Source organism: Patagioenas fasciata, chromosome 25 (assembly GCF_037038585.1).
Source record: "Patagioenas fasciata isolate bPatFas1 chromosome 25, bPatFas1.hap1, whole genome shotgun sequence".
NCBI lineage: Eukaryota > Metazoa > Chordata > Aves > Columbiformes > Columbidae > Patagioenas > Patagioenas fasciata.
In genome coordinates this window covers 2,053,934-2,080,248 of record NC_092544.1, presented here as the reverse complement: position 1 = coordinate 2,080,248, position 26,315 = coordinate 2,053,934, and the positions used below count along the sequence as shown (strand labels likewise).

Sequence of the window (26,315 nt, the reverse complement as noted above, 5' to 3'; positions counted from 1 at the left end):
GCTTTGGTGGGTTTCCCTTCTACCAGAAAGTCTTTGTCCTGTGGGACACCAGCCTCCATAGGGGCCAAGGCACGAACCACACACTCAGGAAGCTGGTTGTCATTTTGACTTTTTTTGTTTTTTTTTTTTTTTAATTTGAAATAACTCTTTGAAGCAGATTCAGGGCAGATACCACTGACCTCTTACCACAAACGTTTAACATGTATTCGCAATGATAAAGTCATACAGCTTAAAACACAAAATAAAGGGTGGGGAGAAGAGAAAGAGACCGCTGCCTTTCTGTGAGTCCAGGTCCCCGTTGGGCAGAGCGGCCGTGCGGGTCCGGTCTCGTCCCGCTGGCTACGCCAGTGCTGGGGCCGGTCTCAAGTTGAGGCCTTTGGTCATGGAGTCTTGGGTCTGGGTCCTTGGCGGACTCCCCCCGCACCTCTGCTCCCCACAGCGTCCCCGCGAGCCCCGGGGAGCTGGGCTTCCCTCCGCCCCGCTCCTCGGCAGCGTCCTTCCGCGCTCCCGGGCAGCGCGCGCGTCTGCAGCCTCCTTAAATATTGTGTATGTGGTTTCCGTTGGGTCTGTGGGTCGGTCTGGGAGTATATGTCTGTCTTTCTGGACATGTGTACGTGTTGTGTAGCAGTGCTCTGGTTCATTAAAGCTTTCATATACATAGCAGCAATGAAGTCTTGCCATCAGGTGACGAAAAGGGGCAGCTACTGGGCAGGGCTGGCGGACGTCACGGGGACCGCGGCCCCTCTCTGTTTGCTCTTCCTCCTCTTGGTGCCAGACTTAGCGTCTTTGGTGTCTTTCCGATTTCTGTTCCCATTCGCATTGTCTTGCTTTCCTTGCTCTTCCTTTTTCTTCCTTTTCCCTGCAGGAAAGCAAAGGGGCACGGTGAGGCTCTCTAGCAGAACAAGCTGGCCCGTGGCCCTTTGCCGCCGGGGGTGGCCCAAGGGCCTGCACCCTCCCCACGCAGAGGTGCCCCCGAGCCACCCGTCTGCCAGGCTGTGCTTTGCATTGCGAGCAAACAGGGAAGAAGGAGCAAATCTGGATTTAGCTGTGTAATTGTCGGTCTCCAGCAGAAGTGTTAACACTTGCACTGCTCCGCGGCTGCATACCAAGCCCCTTAGCTAACGCGGGCTGCCGGGTGCATCAGCGGAGCAGATCGGCTCTGTCTGCCTCCCCCTGCCCGGCTCTTTAATCCCTGCGGTGTTAGTTACTGCTCAGAACCGGTTTCCCTCAAAACACTCAACCCAGCTGCAATCCTTGTCCATCCCATGGGAGGATGACCAAGTCACCGTTCATCCTGAAGACACCCTCATTCCTGGGAAAAACACAGACCTAAGCGCTCAGGTGGAGGAGAAGACGGCTCCCACCACCGCAGCGCACAGGTCTGCACCTTTGCTGCTCAGCTCCTTGCTGCTCTCAGCCCAGGGAAGGAGCTAAAATATCTGACAGCCCGTGGGACACACGACCGGCCATGCTGGGTATCACCCCCGGGGGCTGTGTCGGTTCTACCCAGGGTCTCTTGCTGCCGTCACTTTGTGTTCCCCATACTGCAGAGGGGGAGTGAGACGAGCAGCGCATTTGTGATACTGGACAATGGGCTGGATGCTTGTGCCTGACAAATAAAGGGTGCTGGGGAGGGATGGTGAGATGTGAGATATTCCATGCCTGCTCACCTTCGGGGCACTGGTTCTTCTGCACGGTGCATCGTCGCAGCTCCGTGGTGGCGGGACACAGGGACACGTCTCCAGAGGGAGCCTGCAGAATCTGCCGCGTTCGCTCCTCGTTGCCCTTCTTGAAACCACAGAGCTTCCTCTTCTTGGAGCAGGGCCCCCAGGGCCCCCACTCACTCATTTCACATTGTGCTGCCAGATAACAAGAGAGACCAGCAGTGACTCTCGTTTGTCCGTTGCTATCTCAGGATTCCCGGCGCCCTTGCACACCGTCGCAGCTCTCCCCCACTTTGGGCTGGATGGGTACGTGTGTTTCCCCAGCAGCTTCCTCAGTTTCCGGGGCACCCCCTTGCTTGGCGCACTGCACAGACTCTGAGTCACAGCCCAGACAGGCAGCAGCAATGCTGGGGTGCTGCTCCCCATCTTGGCTGCTTCCCAGAGGGCTCTGCCCTCTGAAGGGCTGGGTCTGGCCCGTGCCGTCACCCACCCAACACGGGTACGATGAGCTGCCGTCTCTGAGGAGCTCATTTTATCTTCCAAACCAAACTGTAGCAATACATGCGACCGGGCGCAACAGATGCACAGAAAGCTCAGTGGAAGGTGCCCGAGCATCACTTACCAGGACTGCTGCACTCCATGGTGCCATTGGCAGCAGAGTAGCCTTCGGGGCATGTGACGTAACATCTCCCTTTGTGCAAATACAAACCTTCCTTACATTTTGTGCAAAAGTTTCGACTGAAACAGGACTCACAGTTCTCAATTTTGCATTCTGGGGAAATAAAAAAACACACAAAAAAACCCCTGTCACGTAACCCGAGGTGAGCAAAAGCCTCAGGAAGCTTGTGACTGCTAACTGGCGTGTGCTCCTGGCTCCAGGGGCTCTGCCAACAGCCAGGGCAAGTCAGCGTCCTGCCAGCCCTGGCTTTGCCATTCAGATAGAGTCAGTTTTCTGTGCTGTCCCCTGGTACAGGCCAGAGCTGCTGTGCTGCAGCTCCCGCGGCCAACAGCAGCTGCTGCCAGGTTGGAATTGGGCAGGGTGGAAAAGGTTCGGGCTGGCGTTCAGCTTGAGGATCAGTCAGCCAAAGGGGGACAGTGCAAGGAATACAGTCCCATATCCACTGCTCCAGCTGCAGCTACAGTACGGGCTGCGAAGGGATGGGGTTAGATGGAAATCTGGCCACGAGGGTGGTTTGCGTGAAGCTGCCAGGGAAGTGATCGCATTTTTCCATGTCCAGTTTCTTTCTGGTGCTCTGGCTGAAAGACGCAGCCCCAGGCTGGGCACTCGAGGTGCCTTGGCCATCATCAGCACAAATGATGGGGTTATTCCCTGGGGAGAGACGGCTGCCCTGATCGGCACTGCCTTCTCCCCTTCCATACTGCCCGCTCCCTCCCACCCCCTACTCACTGATGCACTTGTTCATGTCTGTGTTGCGAAGGCCGAAGTATCCCAGTGGACAAGATGGCAGGCAAATCCCAATTTGCCGGATATCATTCCTCTCCAGAAGGATGAAGAGTTTGGGGGAACATCTCAGGCACCCGTTGAACTCGGAGCACAGGTCGCAGCCTCTGGCACAGCCCTGGCTCAGCTCGGTGCTGACTGCAAGAGCAAGAGAGGCAGCGGTTGGTGCCCAGCTGTGCCGTGGGGCTCCGTACGCCCCATCCCCAGCCCCGCAACACCGACATCACGGGCAGGACGGGCAGAGATGGCGACCCCAAGGGCTGGGGTCCCGCTGCACCGACAACCTCACCGTGGCTTGTGGCACAGCCCTGTGCCCGATGCCCTGAGCCGTGGGCACGCTGCCGGACGAGCCGGGATGGAGCTGTGCGGTGCTGGGGCAAAACCCTCTGACTGATTCTGCGCTGCGCCTCGAGCCCGGCTGCATCCCCAGCTAGATCTCACTCTGACCTCGCTCATGCTGACTGTATCTGGCAGTGCAGGAGGTTTCACTGCCCCCAAAATAGAGATGTGTCCTCAGCTCCTAAACTCAGTCCAAGAAAAATACTCAATCCCATGTCTTGAGAGTTTTCTGCTTTTAATTATCATAGAAAATGCTGCTTGTTTTGAAACCAATAGCATTCTTTGCAGGCTAGAATGCAGGTTATTTTTATTAGTTTATTATGCAAGCAGCGTCCTTGTTTATAGAAAAGCTGTGTATTTTAAAAAGTATTCTTTTAAATACTGTGTTTACTACACTTCAAAAGCATCTCAGTGTTCACATGCCAGGCTGAGAGGTAAGAAAACTTTCCTCCACCTCCACAGTGACCCAAGACCCCAGCACTGGGTCTGCAGGACCAGCGGCTGCCGCAGCCTCGGGCGGTGACACAGAAGACAGAGGGGTCCCCAGCCCCACAGACCCTCTGCACCCGGTGCCAGGAGGTTTGCTCGGTCTGGACTGGGATCTCCTTGGCATTTGCAGGGACCCCCAGGGATCCAGCCCCGTCCATCCTGCAGCGCTAAGCCCCAGTGCCCTGCGTCCGTAACAAAGGATAAACCTGGCCCTCGCGGGAAAGTGCGCTTTATGGCATTAGCCACGACGTCAAGTTTTCACTGTTCTCACAGGGCTCAGTAATCCCAGTTTTAATACAACAACATTTTAATATAATTTAATTTAAAGCGGTTTTAATGTAAAACAGTTCTAAAACCAGTGTACAGAAATGAGGGCCAACCCATGGGGCTGCTCTGGTGCCGGTTCAGCCCAGCTGCCCTGCGTGAGTGCCAGGCTGGGACTGGCTGAGGACCGGCCAGGCTGGAGGGAGAATAAACACCCCATGCACCCCGGGTTCCCCACGGCCTTCCCATCCCTGCCTGTCCCTGCCTGCGGGGTTAGCGGGAACAGCTGCCGAGGTGATCGCCGGCAGCTCAAGGCTGCAGCAGCTCCCATGGGACAGGGCACCGCACATCTCCGCATGTGACAGGGACCTGGGGAGTGCCGAGGGTCACCCCAGGCTCTGCCCAGCGCTCTGTGTTGGCAAACACATTCACCATCCGCGCAAAGCATCGCAAGAAGAAGTAGAGAAGAAAAGCATTTCATACATACTTCGTCTTTGCCTCTTGCCCTTCACCACTTTGCTGCTGCCTGTTAGATCCATTGAGCTTAGAAAAACCACCACCACAAACAGTCCAAGCTGCATAGTAACGCTCCAGCGCTGCGGCCCCTCCGTGGCAGGGTGGTTGGAGGAGCCGATCCACAGCTGGGGATCCCTCTGCTGCCGCTAGAACGTCTCGGGCTGGATCAGAGCTGAGAGTCTGTGCGCAAAGCCTGGTACGGGACCATATCCACACACTACAGCAGCGACAGTGAGCTTAGGTAGCAGGTAACATGGCTCTACCTTCATCCCCGTGAGGAGCGCAGGAGCTGGGCTCTAGTCCCATCTGGGGCTCCGGCAGCGAGCGTTAGCTGCTGGCAGGTTCCAAGTGTGCTCGCAGGAACTGCAAAGGAAGAAGAGAACAGATTAACTCGCCGGTCAACATTGCTCCCGTATCATCTGGGTTCAGCACGGCGGCGACAGAGCATGGAAATCGTGGGGAGAACAGGGGGAGCGGCACACAGGGGGTGCAGGGTGAATCTCCCTCCAAGCTCATCCCCGAGGCGCTGCATTGCTTAATAACAGTGAGGCACATCGGAACGCCTAACGCAGCTTTGCCATCTGCCGATGCTGCACACGGTTATAGCTGAAAGTTGTTTAAAATGGTGCCAGTCCCCCTCGGCTGCCCCTCCTCACATAGCAGATGGCCTCTGCGGATGCCAAGCGCACAAGATGTTTCCCATCAAGTGGGCATCTCTGGGGCCGGTGGAGGAGCAGAGAGCAAGCCTGCAGTCTCAAGCTGGCAATGGGGCTGTCTGGGGACGGGGCGGGATCGTCCTGTGAGCTGCCCAAAACGCTGCGTTTCTGCTCGGAGGGAATTTCCAAACCTCCCAGCTCCTGTTCCCCCGGAGCGGCAGGGAAGGGTCAGCGCTGCCTGCGTGGGCAGAGGCAGCACCGAGCGTGGGAGCTGCGCTGCCAGGGTTGCCCAGGGTAGGGCAGCGAGCGTGGCTGTGGGTGCCGCTCTGCCCTCGTCAAGCGGCAGCTGTGAGTTGCCCAACATGCGTGGTGGGACAGGACCATGAGACGGCGATGCCAGGAGGACAGGCTGGGTGACACACCAACTGCTCTGCAAGGACTTCTTGTAGAGCAAAGAAAGTCCAGTGCGGTAGGAAATTGCCCATGGCAGCCCAGGGTGCAGCCAGCCCAGGAGATGCTGAGCCCTTGCTCCTGCCGAGCTGCTGTGCAGGAACAGCCGCCTTTGGGCTGCACCTGGAGCTCTGGCACTGCCGGGCAGGGCCACACTCGTCCCTCTGCAGCTGGCAAAGCCCCCCCACCAGCTGATGTTGTGTGGGAATAAAGGTGACAACATTCACCCTGTGAAATCAAATGAAAAGGGTTTTAATCCCTTTATAATCACTGCGCAATCACCAATGCCTCAAATGGCCGGTGGCGATGGTGCTGGAAGGAAGCCCGGCCACAGCCCGTGTGCTGCCTGTGGGATGGACACAGTCCCCAGGGTGCTGGCTCCCCCGTGCCCAACGTGGGCTGGGGGACCTGCTGAGGCACCACTGGCCAGAGTAACTCCCCTGCTTCAGCCCAGCCATGGGCTGGTTACAGCTACAGCAGCAAAATACCTGACCGGAGTGGGCTGCCCATGGCAGCACAGTGGGCTAGCAGCATGCTGAGTCTCTGCTGCAGGAGATGTGACCCGGGTGCTGCTGGGCCTTGTAGGAGCTTGTTCCTTGACACCGAGATGTGTCCCAGCATGGGTACCTCATAGCAGCTTTGGCTCACATGTGGCAGCAAGGCCCAAAGGCCATCAGATGCTGCCATCGTCCTCCTGCCCTGATGGCTTTGAACCTTCCCCCCGTCCCTGCTGCGGCTCCGTTGAGCTGCTGGGGCAGGAGCACAGCGCTCCCCATGTGCTTGTCGTTACAGCCCACAGCTCATCCACAGGAGTTTCAAATAAATAATTAGTCGCTTGTGTAAACACCAACTTGTTCTGCACTTCCAAGTCTGTTTGCTGCAAGCAGCTTTATAAACACTGTCAAGTGCTTAAGCTGGGCTGTTGGGAGTGTTTACCAGAGCAGAGAGCTATACAGAGGGATCCCACCCCAGCCCTGGAGCCCCCTCCATACCACACTGATGTGCAGGGACCTGGGCACAGCACAGGGCTCCCCTGTGGCACAGGCAGCTGGGCCAGGACGGGCCCTCTGGATGGATGCACGGCACAGTATGGCAATGCACGGCACAGTATGGCAATGCACAGTATGGTACAGCAATGCATGGCGCAGCCGGAGGACCCTGGGGATGCTGGCTGGTTTGCGCGGGGCAGTGTCAGTGCAGCACAACCCGAACTCTCCCCAAATTAGCGCTGAGCACCAGCTGTGCCGGAGGGAGCATGGTGTGGCCGCCCCATCTGGCTGCCCCTTGTTTTTAATCACAGCAGGTTTGCAGGTGAAACGCATTCACAGGAAGCACATGCTGAACCCGCTCCGCGTCCTGCAGTGTTTACACAACACTCCCAGTTTAGCAAAGTCCCCTCGGTGCGGGGACAGCAGCAGGGACGTTCTTCAGCAGCAAACACAGCCCCAGTGTGCCAAGAGCCAGTGTGAAGCTTGTGCTGCCGCCACATACCCCATCCCTCAGGGCTTGTTCAGCACAAGGGCAGGAAAGTGCCATGGGAAACCTTGGGACCATGAGCACAGATCAGACCAGACAGGCACTCACTTTTTCCTCCTCGTTTCCTTGCTTTCCAGCCCAAATTGAGCCTGGACCTCTGGCTGCAGCTCTCACTCAGCACAGAAAAGCTACTGGCATCCTGGATGCTGAAAAGGCACCGTCCCCATCTCAAAATGTCCCCGCGAGGCACGGTGCCTGCGGCATGGCCACCAGCACCAACTGCAGCAGAAGGGCTGGGCTTCCAGCTCTTCCCACCCTCACCTCAGGACACAAGTTATGATTCTTTCTGCTGTTGCAGCTATCAGTCAAGCTCAGTTTGCTGCAAACAATTTCCAGTCTAAACATTAGTAGGATTTATGCCATTATCCCATCGACAGGAAGAATCTGGGGTAACCTGAATTGCTCTGAATTAATTGATGGAGAGACCTGGCCCCTGCATGTGAGACGACAGTAAGCCTTGTTTGCAATTCAATCAGGATAAATTGGTCCTTGGGAGCTCCAATACAAACCAGAAAATGTAAACCATCCAGATAATTTACCATTAGTCCTCCTACACACAAGGTGAGAAAGACCAACATTATATCCCCAGGATATTCAAGACCTAATCCGCAATAACTAAATTGCTGATATATTGCCTCTTGCTGAATGTATCAGGCTATCCGTAATGTAAACGGGCTCTCCAAAGGTTTACTGAGCCTGGGAGAGAAGGACCAGATGCTTGTGCACAGGCTGGACTCAGGACAAAGTCCGGTTCCAGCAGGAGGAATGAACCCCCAGAACTGTCAGGCCGCCTGCCAGTGGCCGGCTGGACATCAGCTACATGTGCGGGGGAATTTGGGGATCCAGGCCCTGGAACTAGATACAAAAACTGAATTTCACCTTGGGAGTCTGTTTAGGGGGTCACCAGGCCAGTGTCGAGCGGCAGTAAGTTGAAGCGATGCTGGCGCAGCCTCCTGCACCCCTCATCTGGAGGCCTCGTGGCCACCACGAGCCCCCTGCACCCTCTCTAGTCCAGCCCTGTCCCAGCAGTGGCTGAGCTGCTGTTGCAGTGCGGCTGAATGGCACCAGGTGGGATATAGCCAGCGGGAGAAGAGGCATCTTTCAAACAAGCAGGAGCCCACACACGCCGTTATCTTGCTGCATGCCTTGCCCTCCCTTGGCAAAACTCTCCGGCCGGCAGAGCTTGCCCAAGACATCCAACGCTCCGGCCCCAGGTGTGGCTGCATGGCTCCCCTGCCCGGCGAGGGAGCGGGGTCAGCCAGCTCCCAAGTGAGCATCGTCCCTCGCTCCCTGACACTGCCGGGAGGTGCGGGTGTCAGGGACCGGACGGGGACGCGAGTGCCGGCAGGGGCATGAGGTGGGACCCTTGTCCACCCATGGTCAGGGAGCATCACCAGAGTCGGCCTCAGCAAGGAGCGAGCACCAAAGGGTGGCTCAGTGCTGGCTGCATGGCTGCCATGGCACAAACGTGGCACTGCAAGCTGCGGTGCTGCAGGACCAGCGATACCAAACACCTGTCCACCCGGGTGCCCCAGGAAGCTCTCTCAGCCCTGTGACACCGTTACTCCCATTTTACAGGCACACAAAGATGGTGCTGCTGCTCCCTGAACCCAGCGCCTCTGCTCTACCTGCGCCAGGTGACCCCATGGGCAAAGCTTCTGCCTGCCCTGCCAGCCCCACGGCATCGTGCAGCAGGTACCGGGGTTAGGGTGCCCTCATTCTCTTTGGGAAAGTCTCTTGCTGTCTTTCCGAGGGGGGTTTCGCTGTCGGCAAGGCAGAAACAGCTTTAATGCTACATGAGAGCGCTGTGAAAGCCTCTGTGGAAGAAGGTCCCACACATGGCTGGGTCGTCGCGGCTGCCACGGGGTGTCTCACGTGCCTCCGGCAGCAAACATCTCTGCCCATGCACATGCAGAGCCACTTTGTTCTGCCTAATCCTTGAAGCAATAAAAGAAGGCTGCATTAAGTCAAATTTCCGAACCAGAAGGTCTTCATTTGATATTCTATCCGAGTGCCAAAATCCCTAACCCATAAACTTCACTGAAAAAATAAAATAATAAAAGCCAATCTGGCAGCAGAGTTCTCCGCAGCATTGTTGAGGTCTGACTCCTTCCACCAGCTTCTGCACTGCATTCCCCGAATCTGCAGAGCCGTGCTGTGACCCGCTAATGGGGAAGAGCCGAGAAGAGGCTCCTGCCTGCGGGGAGTCGCTCCGGGGCCGTGCTGCAGCAGCACGGGCCCCCCTACCAGCACCAGCCCCGCTCAGCACCAGCTCCATGCCCGCCCTGCGCGGTGCCCGGCACAGCAGCTGCTCTGAGTAACGCTGTGATTAGCAGCGCCACAGGCCCCGCTCCGGGAGCGCTTGTGCTCCAGCGTTGTAAAACATCAGGAAGCTTTTTACTGGGGTATTTCCATTGCTCTCCCCACTTGCGCAGGGGGTGGCATCTTGGGTGGGAGCAGAAGGAAGCAGAGAAGCTGGGCAGCAGGCTGCAGCATCTGAAGCTGCACCAGAGCCATCCCAGCACGCACAGCTCCGGCACCGCACACTGGGAAGCTGCCCTGGGAATTAGCTGTAGTCACTGAAGAATCAAACCTATTTCTATTAGGTACACATAGCCTGAAGCCTTCTACAGTTCCATGACTCACTGAATGTCAGTCAGGGACAAAAGCTCTGGCGTTTTGAGGGGTTATAGCAACCTGCACCCTAGGACAGGGGGACCCAGCAGTGAGCTCTGCAGAGCCTGGCATTGCTCGTGTGGTTTGCGATGAGGACATCCTGCAGCAGCCCATGCCACCCGCTGCACAGGGCGTGTGGGGAAGCCACAGTCCCAGGGGATGGCGCTTGGAGGCTGTTGCTGGTGGGCACGGCTGAAGGCTGTGTCTGTGTCTGCCAGGGGCTCAGGCAAAGATGGGCACGTCCATCCTCAGGAGACCAGTCACCCTTGCACAGCCCCAGGGAAGGCATCCCCACCTCTCTCGGCTGTGTGTCCCCGCTGTCCCCCTGCAGGTCCATCCCAACAGGCCAGTGGGGGTGACCTAGCCCCAGCTCTAGTGTTCGCTGCAGCCTCATGGCAGCAGTGCAGCAGAGAAGCACTCTGCCTGTTCACACCCAGCCTGGGTGATGGAGACGTGGGGTTTACGCTCTGCTCCATTGCTGCCTGCACACGCTGGCATGGCCAGCTCGTTTGGGCTGTGCTCAGGGGTCATCTCCATGCCCCTGCACCCTGGTGCGGGTGCTGCTGCACCCCGGCTCGCATCCCTCAGGGTGGAGCTGCTGCTCTCGCAGCGCCGGGGCCGGGGAGCTGATCCAGCTGAAACCAGCCTTTTTTCCAGGGTGGTTTCCAGGCATGTCGCAGCGTTCCCAGGCCCGCCGTGCTGCTGCCACCCTCCCTCCCAGCCTCCACAGCCCCGGCCCCATGGCAGGGATGGGGTGATGGGGCAGCCATGGCATCTGCTCCAGGTCCAGGTGGACTTTGGACAAAATCATTCAAACTGGAGAACACTCCAGGCAGATGTTTCACTGCAAGTGCTGGGTCCCGGCAGGATCTCAGCATAAAACTGACCACCACAAACAGCACGGTAAGCCCTGCCCCAAATCCACGGACCTGCGGGTAACAGGATTTTTTGCACTGATAGCCGCCAACCCCTGTGCAGGAGAGCAAAGGCTCCATGGCTGTCATGCTGTGCAACCTTTGCTTCTGTCGGTATTATCCTATTTTAATGCCTTTTATTAGAAGACACCCCTTCAAATCCAAACTGCATCACCTGAACACCCCCTCATCCATCTCCAAGGGAACCTGAACCTACAAGAAACCCCAGCAGTCCAGGGGTCACCATTCCCCAGTCCCTTGTGCCCACGTCTCGCAGCTCCCTGGCTCAGCTGGCACGGGGGGACCAGGAGGATGGAGGTGGAAAGGTCCCTCACCACCGCCAGCCCCGCGCCCTCGCCAACCCGTGGGCTGGCAGCCCAGCGCCCAGATCCAGCTCTTCCCCTATGCATCAGCACGGGCTGTTATCACAGACGTCTAATTATTACCGTGGTTGCTGTGTTAACCATTTCCCCACTGATCCCCCATCCGAAAACCCGGGGAGGACGTACTTACCCCGCGCCCGCCGGGTGCCTGCTGTGCCCCCATGGCTGCCGTCCTCTGCAGGAGGCTGAGTTAGGCGCAGCCACCGCAATATTGAGACAGCACCTGCTTAACTGCCCGGTCCCCTCATTGCTCAGCACACTGCTGTCCCCGGACGTCGGTGGGGAGCAGGCAGGGCACTGCAGCCACCGCGCAGCCCTCAGCCTCTGCGCTGCAGCCGCTGGGACCCCGGTGCTGGTCCAGTATCAGCAACGAGCTCCAGCGAACCGATCGATATTGCGACTAAGGCTCCACATCCCCTTCCCGGCTGTGGGAAGGTGAAACAGCGGCAGGGGACAGCGCGCAGCAGCCCAGCTTCCCTGCACAGCCCCACACACCTTGGGGTGGGGGAGACGGGGATCCCAACAGATCGCGCTGCGATTTCTCACAGCTTTCATTGTCTGAACTCATTATCCACATTGCACAAGGCAAACCCGCAAGTCGGATGCTGACAAGGCTTGCGTTCCTCATTAGCAGCCCACATTGCAAAAGCTTCATCTAAACAAACATGCATTCTGAAACCCTTACCTCTGACTTGTCACTCCCTCATCACTGCTGAAAAGACTCTACTGGTTTCTCAGCTTTAAAACACTACAAGACCAACTACAGAAATCCTCGGTGCCTCCAGAGAAAGTTACACGCACGTTTCTGTCAAAAAAAGTGAAAAATATATTCATGGCGAGTTCATGGAGAAGTCTGGTGCGTTTGGCTCTGGGTATTTCGTTCACTTGTTTTTTTGAAGCAGGTTTCTAACAGCTTCCCAGGTTTTTGCGCAGAGAAACAACCCCTTCTGTGATGTGCAGGATTTCAGCTCGTAAAGATCGCCCAGGCTAGTTCATACTCCATCAGCCCACGCTGCTCCCTGCGTATGCAAAGCAGAAAGTATGTGATCATATCAGAGCAATTTGCACGTTAATAAATCCTGGTCTCAATGCCGTAGACTCCATCCCCATCCACCGGGTAGGGGCTTTTTATTATTATTATTACCAGAGTATCCAGCTTTGTAAAGGCATTTAGTGCAAACTCCTGCATGAGGGAATTCCACCCCACTAGTACCACCTCCTAAGACAATATCCAGCCAAAATATTGTGACTGTTGCAAAACCCGGACTGGAGCTGCACAAAGGACCTTCCAGCGTTGCATCCAGAGCCAACAGGGTCTCAGTAAATTACGGCAGAGTGACACACCATCCAGTTGTCTTTGCAGTCTTTTTTATTTATGACAGTTAATTCCGAGTTATTACTAACATTTCAGTGGTAACTGGCATATGAAGTCATCAGCTGTCACAACTGCATCTGTTAATAAACATGTCAAATATTAAAAGCAGCTTATGATCCTCTGGGAGGGGGAAGGCACTAAGGCAAAGAGCTCGAACGCCGGGTTATTTTTCGATCCCTGGCTGTGCAGCGGGAGCAAATGCTGGTGCTGGGCAAAACGGTGTGGCTGCGGTGGGCTGTGCAGGGACACCTGCCCTCCATCACCCCCGCGTGGTCCCGCAGCTCTCCTGGGACAGACCCCGCTCCTGCGGGCGCAGGGAACACCGGGGCTCAGGCGCCTTCCCTGATCCACCGCGCGCCTGCCTGTCCCCAGGAGAGCCCCGGGGAGCCCTGTCCCCCCTGCTGGCCCTGCACCCCGGGTCCGGCGGGGACCCGCTGCCTCCGGCACGTGGCTGTGGAGCCGTGCTGGACCCCGCACTGTGCGGAACAGTGAGTGGTGCCCGCTGTCTTCCCGAGCGGATGGCAGAGCCGTGTGCCCTCTATGACGCTTTCCTCATCCAACTGCCACTGGCTTTCTCTGGCTGAAGGGAATTTGCAGGCTGTGTTTTTTGAGTGGCGCTGCAAAGATCAATGGCAATATCTTCTAAACTCTCTACATAAAAGTTATTTGGCCATAACACAAGGTAGTCAGTCTCCTTAGAGCCCAAGCCTGCAATGGGCAGGAGTCAGGGAGCTGCTGAAGGAAATGCACTGAATGCTCCAGCTTTACCTTCCCCCTTGTACAGCTCGACTCTCCGACCATCTGAACACTTGCAGTATTTATTTTAGGTGTAAGATCCGCTCAAGCAGATGCCATAATTCTTCTGTAATGAGTAAAATTCTGTCTTAGCTTCCAAGTGTTCCTAGGGACAGCACAGGACAACACGCTGCCGGGTGAGACGCCCGTGCCAAGCAGGGTGAGTCAGCCTGCAGTGCTTAGCACAAGTCTTGAGGCGAGGAGGAGCAGCATTGTCTTCCCTCAACCCTCCCTGAGCTTGCAGAGCTCCCAACTGGAAGCCGGGGGGCACAGGCTCCACCAGAGGCTGTTACAAGCCCTGTGGTGGCTCCTGAACCCCTCCAGGTCCTTTGCTGGGGCCAGGGCAGATCCCCTTGGATACCCTGGTGCCCATGAGCCCCCGCTGAAGGTGGATCTTTGGCACCTCGATAGATGTCCCGAGTTTCATACTTGTAAACGATATCTTCTGAGGGCATCACTATCTCGCAGGAGCACTAATGAATGTGTTTAGAATATTGGGCAGGTGCAAAGTGGTCACTGTTGCGAGTGTCCGTATTAAAGACCTTTTCTATTTATATTTGGAGGTTTTTCCCTATTCTAGGAAATTCTGAAGTGCCATCAAATATTGCTCTGGTACAAAGTCACTTAGTTGACGGTAAGAGTAAAAAAATCTTACAAACAGAAGATATTGTATTTTATGCTCACATTGAATAGCTGAACCTCATTTTTCTAACCTCTCTCGGAGCACTGCAACTCCAGTTGACAGTTGTAGATCAAGTTTCAGTCTGGAGCAAATGTTTATAACTGAGCAATAAGCCCCAAAGACAGAGGTCTATAATGGAAATGCTGACAAACCTGGCTGCAAGAACAGGGCTACCGGACACGTCAGTGATGAGCGAACAGAGCAGCGTGTTCCTCTGAAGGCAAAGGAGGCGAGCGTGCCAGCTCCTCATGTTAGAAGGTATCATTACAGAGGACAGTAAATCGCACTAAATCTGGCCTAACACCCTCCACAATAAATCCAGCATCAAGTCCCACATCTCTTCCCCTTCTGACAGGCAGCTAATTTACCATTTTGTTTTTCTTTAGTCAATGGCTGTTGAGGCTGATCCTAAATTAATCCTAAACAGGCTGTTCCTCTCTCGTACAAAAGGACAAGAAATTCCACATTTTAGCGGGGTAAAAAACACCAAGCGGCTCCAGATTGAAAGCAGAGCTGCTGACTTGGGAGGCTTTGCCTGCTGCCCACAGAAGTCCTGGCCAAGCAGGTGCCTGGCAACCGGGGCCAGTGGCCACTGCGGTCCCAGCCTTGCTGCCAGGACCGTCACCCATCCTGCCCTGCCTGGGGACCACGGGGACGAGATGAGCTGGTTCCTGAGCCTCTGGGCGCAGCCGTGGTGGGTCTGCACCCTACAGCTCTGGCGCTCAGCACCGCAGCTTCTGTCAGACCAGGGCTCTGCGCCTGCCACGTTAACCCTGTGTGCAGGGGCAGGTATCAGCGCCTGCAAGCTGTTGGCTGACACAGAGGGTGCATTACTCATCCCTGGTGCCTCATCAGCCTTTGATAATATCTCAGCATAAGCAAAAAGTAAGAATGACGCTGGCCGAGAAAGCAGAAGGAAAGCAAGAACGTCCTGAAGCTGTCTCTGACGCTCCTAGCCCCAACCTGCGCACCCTGCTTCGACACAGAGGTTTGCTTCTCAGAAGGCTTATCTCCTGCAGAATGATTGATGGCCCAGGCAATTGTTTTTAATAATATCTGAACACCTGCAGTCCTCAGTCCCCGGTAATACAGTTATCCCAAGTGCCTAACTTACTGCATAAACAACTGCTCTGGTTGCAAAGACAACTATCAAGTTCCTGACACAGGCTGCACAAGCGGAGCTGGGGGGTCAGGCCTGGGGGCACGGGGGATCACGCTTCCTTGGGGAGACATGGAGTGAGGGCAAGGGGAGCTGACTCTGGTGGGATCACCTGGGCATGCCGCTTCTTCCCGGGCAGAGCAGGCAAGCCTGGGCCTCCAGGCAGCGCTGCTCGGTGGCCTCGCTCGGAAGGGACGGCATTGGCAGCCCAGCAATGGCTCTTGCTGGAATCACATCTCCATCCAGGGGTGTCCCTGTGCAGCCACCCCGGTTTGGTGCTGAGCAGCTGTGAACTGTAGAGCCATGAAAACCACTTCTGTGTAACTCTGTGGGTGAAGGAAGAGCAAGGTCCGCGTACGCTGTGCCAGCCCAGTCGTGGCACGGGCAGCGTGCCAGTGCCCCCTGCGCCCCAGCACCGGTCTGGAGGGCTCTGGCAGGACCGGCTGCTTTTGTGCTTACCAGGCAGGGCTGTAGCGTCCGAGGGCGGACGTGTGCACCCTGGAGTGCTACCCTGCTTTTCAGGATCTCTCTTTCATGCCTGCCGTGCTTTCTGACACCGTGCCCTGTGCAGGCTGGACGTTTCGCCTCTTTCCAAGGAGCGATGTTATGCGCATGTTGGGAAATGCTCCTTTTTCATTCGCTTCGAAGGCCTTTTTCCCCTGTTGTTTGAGGAATGCTGTTTGAATTAGCTCCATGGATTGCAAACAGACCCCGTTGTTTTCCTTTCCCAATGCAGGGAGGCTTCTGTTCTCTTTGGCCTGCTGGATTAACCAGGGGGCCTCACACGCTGACCCCTCGGCAGCTCAGGGAAGCTAATTTAATCCCAATATTGTTACAGATCACAGCAGGATGGATCTCACAGATTCCTTGAGGCAAACCAGCACTGAGCTCTGGCAAGGACAACAGCGCACTGTGTTTGTAGAGGCAGGAGCTGCTACATTTTTCTCTATAAAATTTCCTCTGCAAAACCTCTGAGGCTGGGGAGGAGGGCAGGGCTGGTGGGATGGGGGGCACCCACTGAGGGGCTGCTCCACCTGCATCCCCCAGCATCCCCTGGCACGCAGGAGGGTGGCGGACCACTCCGGATCCTGGCAGGAGATGCAGCCTGGCATTTCCTCGCTGTTTCTTTCTTCTCTTTATTTTTTCCCCCTTGGTACCAGCTCCTGGGGCTGGATTTTTGAGGTGTGTAGTCATCAGGCCATACCCTATGCCTTGCCCCACGGATGGCCCCAGGCATTACCCTCTGCTGGCTCTCTCTGAGTTTATGTTCCCCACTGTGTAAAAGCCCAACAGCAGGCGGGTTTGCAAGCACCTTTCTCAGACAACTCAGCTCTTCATCAGCTCAGCTCCTCTCTGCCCTCCCTTCCCCACACATACGACAGAGCCCTTTGAGGTCAGTCACAGCAAAACCACTGGCGAACGCAGAGACATTTGCCTGCAGCCTTTTCTGTCCCATAATGAGCTCTGTGGAAATGGTCTGTGACGCGACGCTGAGCCTGGAAAAAGGCAGTGGGGCAATCGATATAAACCTCACTTGTGTTTTCACCGGGAAGATCTGCCTTCGCATCCTGCCCAATGTGTCTCAGCTCTGCCTCCCCTTGCCCTCAAACCCCACCCGAGATCCAGCGCTTTCTCAGTCCAGCCATTCAACAAAGCCCCAATCCATCGCACAGAGCTAATCCATTCCCAAAGCACATCACACTCTCACTTGGGCCAAAGCAGGGTCTGTTCTATGGGCCACCATGTGAGGGGACAGCCAGCCTGGCAGGGCAGGGGCTGCGGGAGCCACTGGGATCCACAGGGGAAGCCCTGCCTCTCCCAGTATCGCTCTGGGGGTTTTGATGTTCGGGAAAAGTAAATTGCTTTGGGACGCTATTAAAGACAAGTTTAAATGATGACACACCACAGGGCTGGGACTCCCAGCGTTTCTTGTAACTCTGTCCAGAGCTGTAAGTGGAAGAGGCCACCGGCACAGCCAAGGGGACACGAAACCAAGAGCCTTTGCAGCAGGAGTGGCTCAGCGAACAGCTTGTCCCTCTCCAGGCTCCTGCCGCCTCCCTTCTGCCTCTGCTGCCATTGTGCCCAGCGGTGGCATGGCGTGAGCGGGTGCTGCCGTGGGGCTGGGCTGGCCTCGCTTCCCCGGGAGCTGGGGGAGCAGGGACGGAGCACCCAGGGGACCCGCAGCCCAAAGAGCCCGTCCCGCGTGGCCGGGCACAAGGATGGGAGCCGGGCATACCCTGCTCGAGCCCATCCTCCTCTCGGCCATGAGCAACTCTTGGGAACATTCCTGCTGGATGACATTTCCCAAGGCATTGAGAAAAGAGAAAAAAAATAAAAAAGGCACTCTTTTTCCCAATATAAATTCTTGCAACATTAAAAAGCACACAATAGCTGTAAGCCCTGAAACGGCTAGGGGTAAAAAAGCTACAGCTTGGCATGGAAATAGCACTACCATCCCCACCAACTGGTCAAATCCCAGATGTGAGACATCATGTGTGACAAAACCCCAGAGGAAGGACACGCAGGAAGCTTGTAATTGCTGTGGGCTCCCCTCGCTGCGTGGGGACACAAGCTGGTGGCCTTGGGAGGCCCGAGTCCCCCTGCCAGTGACCTGCAGAGAGGGAGCCATGGCCGGCTGGGCTGGCACTGCGACCCTCGGATGGTTTTGGGACCCTGGGGCAACTTGGGAACCCCACAGACACCAACCAGAGATTCTCCATGACCCCCAAATGGCTGCAACACTGACGCTGGTGCTCTGGGTGGTACCAAAGTGGCACCGAAAGGTGAATAGTGCCTGTCCCTGTGTCCCCACTCATGAGGGACATGCGGGTCAGACAGGAGCATCGCTGCACCGAACCCAGCAGAAATAAATCCACAGCAAAAGCTGTAGAAATGTGCTTGCTCCACTGCATTCTCCGAGACATTTGCAGTACGTCTGTAATTATCTTAATTGCAATTAAAACCTGTCTCCCGGGACTGCGCCGAAGGAGCACGGAGAGGCCGGTGCGCGGCCGCCTTCGCTGCACCGTGGCTCTCGGAGATTTCCAGCGGAGACAAAAGCTTTGCTGGTGCAGATGGGCTATGTCTACGTATTGTGTTTTAAACTATATAATTAATTGAATGCAGTGCTCTGCAAGGAGCTAATTCTGCCGAGGGACTTCGGTAATTGTACAGACACGGCAAGGAGCAAGGCCCAGCCCCATGATGGGCCCACGGCCCGACGGGAGGGATGAACACAAGAGCTTCCCTCTCTCTTTTTGCCTTTTTCCCCCCGTTTCTCTCAGTTTTTGCAACTGTTCATCGCGCAGGACCCCGAGGCGACGTTGGCCCTGGCAGCATCACCCCACCTCGCCCCACGCTGCCGCACTTATTGCACACACCATCCACTTTAAATATCTCTGTCTGCATGGGAAGCGTTTGTACCTCTTTTCATTTACAAGGGGGAGAATAATAACGCTCCAGTGACTGCAATGTCGGCAAGAGAGCTACCAGAGCCTGGAGAGCCTCTCGTAGTGCCTCTGCCCTGGGAGCTTTGGGGTTTCGCTTCCAATTAAGTTTTTCATATGGTAACATTCAGGGTTTTGATGGGAGATGAGGCTACTTTTGTCTAAGAGAGAACATACTTTCACTGTTGCACCCGGCCCAGGAATGAGTTCTCCACTATTAAAATGTAATTTAATTTATCTCCGCGGATTTTGTGATGACTAGGATTTGTTCTAAGGAGACCTTTAAAGGAGAACTTTCGCATTATTAAATGTATGTGCTAGGAAGTTGAGTTCTGGCATCCTCTGATAACCAAATTTCTTTTCTATCCTCCACTATATCCATCATGATAAAAGCCCCTGCCAAAGCCCTAACTCAAGCCATTCTTCTGGCATATTGTGAAATGAATCAGGAAAAAAAAAAAGAATGAAACCCACAAGATGCTCTAATCCGGTATTTTTTTAATCAAAGTTTCAAGGATATTGATGGTTTACCTCATAAGGTAAACATTTGTAGGCCAGTTGCTTTCCCAGGGTTAAACCAGAAACAAGTGGCTAGCTGAAACTGCAACTAATTTGCTCTGACAGGCTCCAGTCAGCTTCAAAATGAGTTTTCTTAAAAATCACAGGCCCTTTACACGCAGAGCAATGGCACCGGTGCCTTCCCGCGGGGGGCTGTGGGATGATCCTGTTTTCCAGGGAAGATCCGCCGGCCGCCTGGCTCCTGCCGTGCCCGGGCAGCCCTGCCCCTCGTGCTGCGGAGCCGCCTCGCCGAGGGTGTCCCTGAGCCACCTCTGGCCTCGGCAGACCCAGGATTAGCGCCCAGGGGCTCCAGCCGCACGGTCACTCCCTGCCAACCGATGGGAACGATCCGGGCTCTGACCCCGGCCAGCACCTACCTACACACCGACTCCTGGCCCCGGAGAGATCTCAGCACACCAGAGGTCCCCCTGTTCACCCCAGCCTGCTTTGAGCGAAGCAGCGCGAGTATTTCCCCATTCCTAACGGCCTCCCCAGTGCTTCTCCAGCGTGGCGCTGGAGCCGCTGCTCACCCAGCAGGCACGCTGGGGCTCAGCAGAGGAGACACCACAGCGGTCTTTAACTCGCCCCAAGGCTCACGGTGCTACTGTGCTCTCTGTTTAAAGCTCTGCGCAGCGCATGAGGTTTCCTGCGCACAAAGAGGAAGGTACCTTTTTTTAGAGTCTAATTTTATTGCTTCCCTGATGCATTAGCTCGTGGATCGGAGCCACAGCAAACCACGCCATGGAAAGAGCTCCCTTCCCTAAGAGCATCTCCAGGGCATAACAACGACTCCAAAGCCAGGAGAGAGCCAAGATGATTTCACCACCGAGGCTGGCATTGCCCCCAGCGCTCGGTGCGGCGTTGGCACCTTGCTGGCACAGCCCCCGTGCCGTCCCGGCAGGTCGTTGTGCTGGCACGGGAGGACGACGTGCCTGTGCAGTCCCAGCTGCCGACTGCAGAAAGCTGCGGCTCTGCTTTGCGTATAAGTCAAAACCTGTAAGCTACTGGTTGCGGAGACACTCGCTATTTCAGCAGACCGAAGTGGGAGAAGGGAGAGAGCTGCCAGAGCCCAGCTGGTCTCTGCGCCGGGAGCTGATGGAGGATTAGCCCAGCAGCATGTCTTTACAAATTGTCAGTTCCCAGAGTACACAAAACAAAGCTCTGAGGACTGAGCGTCTCGGCACAGAGGCAAAGACAAATACTTTGGGAACCTGGCAGCACTTTCCACCCAGCCATGCAGACGCAGGGACCCTGGCTTCCCGCGGTCCCCGCCGGCGCTGCCTGTCCCGCGGTGCCTCAGATGCAGCGCCAGGGCCAGAGCCCTGCTGCCTGCAGCCCTGCTGCCTGTCCACATTGCCCTCAGCTGACACCGCCACACGTCCTGCTCCCCATCCCAGCTCCGTGCCTGGATAATGCTGGGATGCTGTGGCAAATGCCGGGCCCAAGCCGGCGCCTTCCCTGTGCCTGCTGCTGCCTGTGGGCACAGGGACATGCCAGACGCTTTCCCCATGCCCGTCCCCCAGCCTCCTCTCCCGTTAACCCCCACCCCAACGCACGATGGCACTTGTGCTGCTGCAAAGCAAACGTGTGCCAGGCTGTGGCAGGCATGGGGAGAGGCGTGCTGCCCACTGCCCATTCCCTGCTGCCCGTTCCCTGCTGCCCATTGCCCGTTCCCTGCTGCCCATTCCTTGCTGCCCACTGCCCATTCCCTGTTGCCCACTCCCTGCTGCCCACTGCCCATTCTCTGCTGCCTGTTCCCTGCTGCCCATTCCCTGCTGCCCACTGCCCGTTGCCTACTGCCCATTCCCTGCTGCCCATTGCCCATTGCCTGCTGCCCATTCTCTGCTGCCCATTCCTTGCTGCCCACTGCCCATTCCCTGCTGCATGTTCCCTGCTGCCCATTGCCCGTTGCCTGTTGCCCATTCTCTGTTACCCATTCCCTGCTGCCCACTGCCCATTCCATGCTGCCTGTTCCCTGCTGCCCACTGCCCATTCCCTGCTGCCCATTGCCCGTTCCCTGCTGCCTGTTGCCCATTCCCTGCTGCCCATTCCCTGCTGCCCATTGCCTGTTCCCTGCTGCCGGTTGCCCATTCCCTGCTGCCTGTTCCCTGCTGCCCATTGCCCATTCCCTGCTGCCCGTTGCCCGTTCCCTGCTGCCCGTTGCCCGCTGCCTGCGCAGGGCTGGGGCCTCCCCGCCGGCCGCCCTGTCGCACACGACGGCTGAGCTGGAAGCTCTTGCTACTTGTTTCACGGGAACTTCCAACATTTCAAAAATTGTTTTCATTCTGGCTTGGAATGAAGACAAATATTTCAGAAATTTCCTGGATAACATAAAGTTTAAAATATCCTCCAAGCTAAAATAGGAGTAGGCTATCTCAGCTCTCGTGTTATGTCATATCATGCCAACTCATGGTACACTGCGCAGAGTTACAGATGACTTGTCATGAGGAGATGTAAATAAAAACACAAATGATGTCAACAAGAAAGGAGAAATGAAAGGCTGAAATGAGAAATTCTCTAAAATGATGTTTTTCTCCCTTGTGCAAAGTAATTCTCCATGGGAAACTGCTTGGATTTCATAAAAGAGCACGGTCTGGCCAAAGCAGCTCTCCTGTTCTCCAGAGAAGAAGGAACACCCCACCAACCCCATCCAGCCCCGTGGCGATGCCGCCCCAGCCGGGCCATCCCCTGCTGTCCCCCACTGTCCCTGTGCCCCTCACCTGCCCGCTCTCGACCCCTGATCTCGCGCCTAGCCGGCCAAGAGCAGGCGTGCTGGGTGCGCACCCGGCCCCGCTGTCTGCCGCAGAGATAACGCCAAGATGGATAACGCCGGGGCTGGGGTTAATGGCCGAGGCAGCGGCTGGTGGGGAGAGGAGGAGGAGGTCCAGGGCCCCGCTCTGCCCGTGCCGGCGCTTACCTTGGCTCAGCTCTGCCCGGCCGGGGCTGGCTCCTGCCCTCCCGGTGCCCGGCGCATCGCTCAGCGCCGGCGCGGCTGCCCCATGGCGGGGCTGAGCGCCGGGCGGACCCGCGGGCGCCGGCTGGCACCCATCCCCTGCCCGCCCCGCGCCGCTGCAGAACGGCTCTGCTGGGAAGGAGCGGCCGGGCTGATGTCTCCGCGCTGTATCCACCCCTTCCCACCCTCTGGGGCTTCCATCCTGCCAGCTCCACTTGTGGGCTGTCCTCACCACTTTGGGCCTTTCTACCGCTCTCCTTCTTGTGGCTCCGGGTGTCACCACAGACACGCTTTTATGAGAGTGGGCTTGTGCAAGGCTTGTATAAAGTGTTCTCAGAAATACGAGGTCCTGTCATTTGTAAAACTAATAAAAATGTCCAAAAATTTTTACAAGGGAAAAATGAGTCATTGGATGGCACATTTCTCATTACTGGCATTTTACAATTAAAAGGAGCATCTATTGAATCAATCCAAAGCTCTTATTGTTAGCAGACACTAATAACTTCCTGAGCTATTGAAGATACTTTTTTTCTGAAGAAACATGACCCCTGACCACGGCATTTCTCATCGAGAGCGATATCCAGCTGAGACCAGCTCTGCTCAGCTCCTGCTGGAGTGGTTTCAAACGCATCCTGATGAGACTGGTGGCTAGAACTGGGTGGGAAATTGTTTTTAAGCCCTCAAAAATGTTCAAGATTTCAAAATTTTTCCCGCTCCACATGGGGAGGAATCCAGAATTGTTCAACATTTCTACAAAAAAACAGAAGTCTTCATGGAAACCAGCTCCGGAATAGCCAATGGCCACCGGTCACACTGAGCCGGGCGAAGGGGACTCCCACCGCCCCGGCCCGCCGGCGGCTCGGACCGCCGTGCTGGTGGCTTTGCTGGCGTGAGCCAACATCTCCCAGCGTGGGACATCCATCCCGGACCTCTTGACCTTCTCTGGTGAAAAATGGATCCAGTGAAACTTTCCTGATTTCCCCGCAGCAGCTGTGCGTACGTGGCTGAGCGCTGGTTTGTGCCGGGCTCTGCCCTGCGCAGAGCCAGACCAGCAAAGCAGAGGCATCACCACCTTCTGCCTTGGAGAGACTGAGATTTTTGCAGCCGCTTGTATTTCCAAAACCCACTAGAAACTTCAGGACAATATAGAAAGGACCTAATTTTCAACAGGCACTAAGCCCATCTGCTTCTATCACCTGAAAGCCAGCCTCCCTCCAGATGTCTCAGGATGGATCCTGGTAAACAGAATCACCACCTGCTTGTGGAAATGGACACCCTGATAGAAAATGAGGGATGGTCTGAGGAGGGCTCAATGAGAAGCAGTCCCGCAGCAGCACAGCATGTGGCGGGTGCTCGGGGGCTCTGAGTGCCCCCCACCAGCCCTTCCCTGCCCACGCGGCCTCGCTCAGCCTCATGGCATTAATCTGAGAAGAGCCAGCTCAACAGCAGGACTCATTTCTCAAAGCTTCTCCAGATGAAGCAAAATGGGTTTAAATGCAGAGGCCACGTATTGCCTACAGCAGAGATGTCCAGGAAAGCTCCTGCTGTAGGATTTGGCAGGAGGAGCTCCTGGTTGCTGTGTGGCCAACCACCAGCCAGACCCCCAGTGCGTACTCCAAGGTGCACGTTCCAAGGAAGCATCACTGGTGCAGCCCAGGCGGTGCCATGGCCACCCACGCCATTTCCCAGGACACTTTCTCCCACCTGCCAGCAAAGCCCAATGAAAAGAAAATTCGCTTGAGCTTCGGGTGACCTTTTTCTTCTCTATATGTTCATGCTGGCGTCACGTTTGTTCTGAGCTTGCTTGTGGAAGGCATGCCTTAGGAGTGCTCTTTTCCCACGCGTGGCCACCTGCCTGTCCCAGGGCAGAGGGAGAAGCTGTTTCCCTGCCATGATGCCAGACAAGAGGAGCCAAATTCTCTCCATGTGCACAGAGAATACAGTGAGTTTCTGGATGAGAACAGACATCTTTCCTCCAAAACCCCGACAGACCCTGGGCAGCCAGGCTGCTGTCACTTGTGGGGAGGTTCAGTCCCTATTCATATGATCAAACACGTGCGAAGCTGATGAAAAACTACCATGAAATCCCACTGCACAGCAGTAACAATGAGCAAGAGCTGGCTTCCAAATACTGAGTGCCCTGCCAAAGCGCAGGCAAGAACAGTTCCTGCTGAGCTGCGGGGGTCTCCAGATGCTGCTTGTGCCATTGCAGATCCTCTTTGTGCAGGTCTGTGAGACAAGCCCCAACCCAGCCACCTCCCCAAGAGCCTGCTCAAGCACTTTGCTAGAAAAGAATGCCCCAAAACTAACCCCCATCTGGGATGGAGACTTCACTCTGGCTTGAAGAGTCCTCATCCGTGCTCAGCAGAGGGCTGCAATGGGCACCTGGTGTTTGGAGGTTGAGCAGCCCAAGCTGGGCGCATCAGGAGGATGCTGGGCTCTCCGTTCTCCATCCTCTCCACTTGCTCCTGGAGGGGATGGTTCTTTCTCTTGGGAAAGTGCTGTGGGAGTGGGAATGCTGATGTTGGGGACAAACAGATGAGGTTGTTTTCCATTCTCTGTTGTTGTGCAATGGCTCCAGAGCTGGAGACGCTTCCCACTTCTTTTCCTTTGCTACTGAACACGGGGTTTGGGATGACAATATGTATTGTCATTTATAAGCACTGTAAGACCCTCCTGGGACCTACGTGCATAAATCTTGTGTTTGCTTTAGCATTCTTTTTCTCTCTTGCATCCTTGCAACACAGCTTTCGCCTGTGCTGTATGTCTGTGAGAATGAGCTCTGAAGAAAACGAAGCCCTGCTCCTGGGAGCATCGCTCCGTGTTGCTGCCATGTTCCTCCGCTCCAACGGGAGGGAACCAGCTGCTGACTCAGCTGTCCCAGCCAAGGTCCCGCCGCGGCTGCCAGGTGCCTGAGCACAGTGCACACAGCGGGCACCGCCGACAGCCAGCGAGAAGTGCCAAGGGCTTCCCTTTATGGCTCTGTATTTCCTGTTAAGTTTTTATGGGATTTCCTCAGCAGATTTATGAACGTGCTCACCCGGCTGAGGAGGCCAAGGAGCCTGGTGCGGGCAGCGGAAGATGCTGGCAGAGCTGAGCAGGGACCTCCTGCCCTGAGTGCCACCGGCTGGCCATGCTCCCACCCGCCGCAGGGACAAACCGCAGGTGCCACTGCCAGCACTCAGTCCCCAGCTGCCTTGTGCCCGGCCCTGCGGGGAATCTGGCGTCCCCACTGCGGGGACTTATCGGCTGATGTCGCAGGATTTCCTCACCCCGCCGGGAGCACACAATAGCGAGGACAGGCTGCTCCGCAGACACCCTAATCCCTTGGCGATTGTGCTGTGTTTCGGGGGGTGACAATAGTTCAATGCAGGTTTGCAAGGTTAGCAGGAACTTTAATCCTTACAGAAGAAAAATGTGACAATTATTTAATGCCGTGGCTGGGAGCTTTTGTGCTGCCCTTAGTATGATGTGTTTGTACTGGGCAATGTCTCAGTTGAAGTATAGCGGAGAACAAACGCCGCAGAGTCTACCTGGGCGCTGGTGTGTGGGTATGAGAGGGGACGGGCACCTGCGACCAGGGGCTGCAGCTGGAGCTGCCAGATGGCTGCGTAGTCTGGCCCCATGTCTGCTCTGTCCCTTTGCATTTCCAGATGAGCAAGGGAGTTTCTGCCACCATCCAATGAAAACCCAAACATGTACACAGCCGCAGCACACAGGGACGGCTTTTGCAGGGCTTTTTATTGTCTGAATTCAATTTCCAGAAAATTGGGTGTCTTTTGGAATTCAGAGATGCTGCGGAAGAAGTGCAGCTGACGGGCTCCTGTGCACTGCGGTGGAGTGAGCTGTGGGAGGAGAGCGCGGGGGGCACCCACCCGTGGAACGGCCTGGGGGCCATGGAACGGCCCGGGATGGTGCGGGGGGGCCGGGCAGGGGGAGCTGGGGTACCACGGGTGACTGGGTGGGTGTCCCCAGGGCAGGCAGTGAGACTGAGCGGA

At 56.1% G+C, this 26,315-nt stretch overlaps 1 protein-coding gene across 4 annotated transcripts; it reads right to left on the bottom strand.

Moving 5' to 3' along the window:
- Positions 1-109: 109 nt before the first annotated feature.
- RSPO1 (R-spondin 1) lies at positions 110-22,402 on the bottom strand. 4 transcript variants are annotated; one of them, XM_071799150.1, is made up of 6 exons: positions 22,282-22,402; positions 4,998-5,097; positions 3,073-3,264; positions 2,287-2,436; positions 1,671-1,859; positions 110-859 (listed from the first exon to the last, which is right to left on the bottom strand). In XM_071799150.1, exons 2-6 carry the CDS (start codon positions 5,038-5,040, stop codon positions 702-704), a joined length of 732 nt encoding a protein of 243 aa, XP_071655251.1. In that variant the 5' UTR covers positions 5,041-5,097; positions 22,282-22,402; the 3' UTR covers positions 110-701. The 4 variants fall into 4 exon arrangements, with proteins under 4 accessions (XP_071655251.1, XP_065713356.1, XP_071655250.1 ...); XM_065857284.2 differs by lacking the exon at positions 22,282-22,402 and adding an exon at positions 12,035-12,542 and having other exon boundaries at positions 4,706-5,097; XM_071799149.1 differs by lacking the exon at positions 22,282-22,402 and adding an exon at positions 12,035-12,542.
- Between the last annotated feature and the right edge of the window lie 3,913 nt (positions 22,403-26,315).

Bases quoted from the DNA above. Each gene is read 5' to 3' on its own strand.
- RSPO1 (XM_065857284.2), bottom strand. From the start codon at position 4,799: ATGCAGCTTGGACTGTTTGTGGTGGTGGTTTTTCTAAGCTCAATGGAT. The intron at 2,437-3,072 runs GTGAGTAGGGGG...TTATTTCCCCAG, and splicing joins AGACATGAACAAGTGCATCA to AATGCAAAATTGAGAACTGT. The intron at 1,860-2,286 runs GTAAGTGATGCT...GTTATCTGGCAG, and splicing joins CATGGAGTGCAGCAGTCCTG to CACAATGTGAAATGAGTGAG.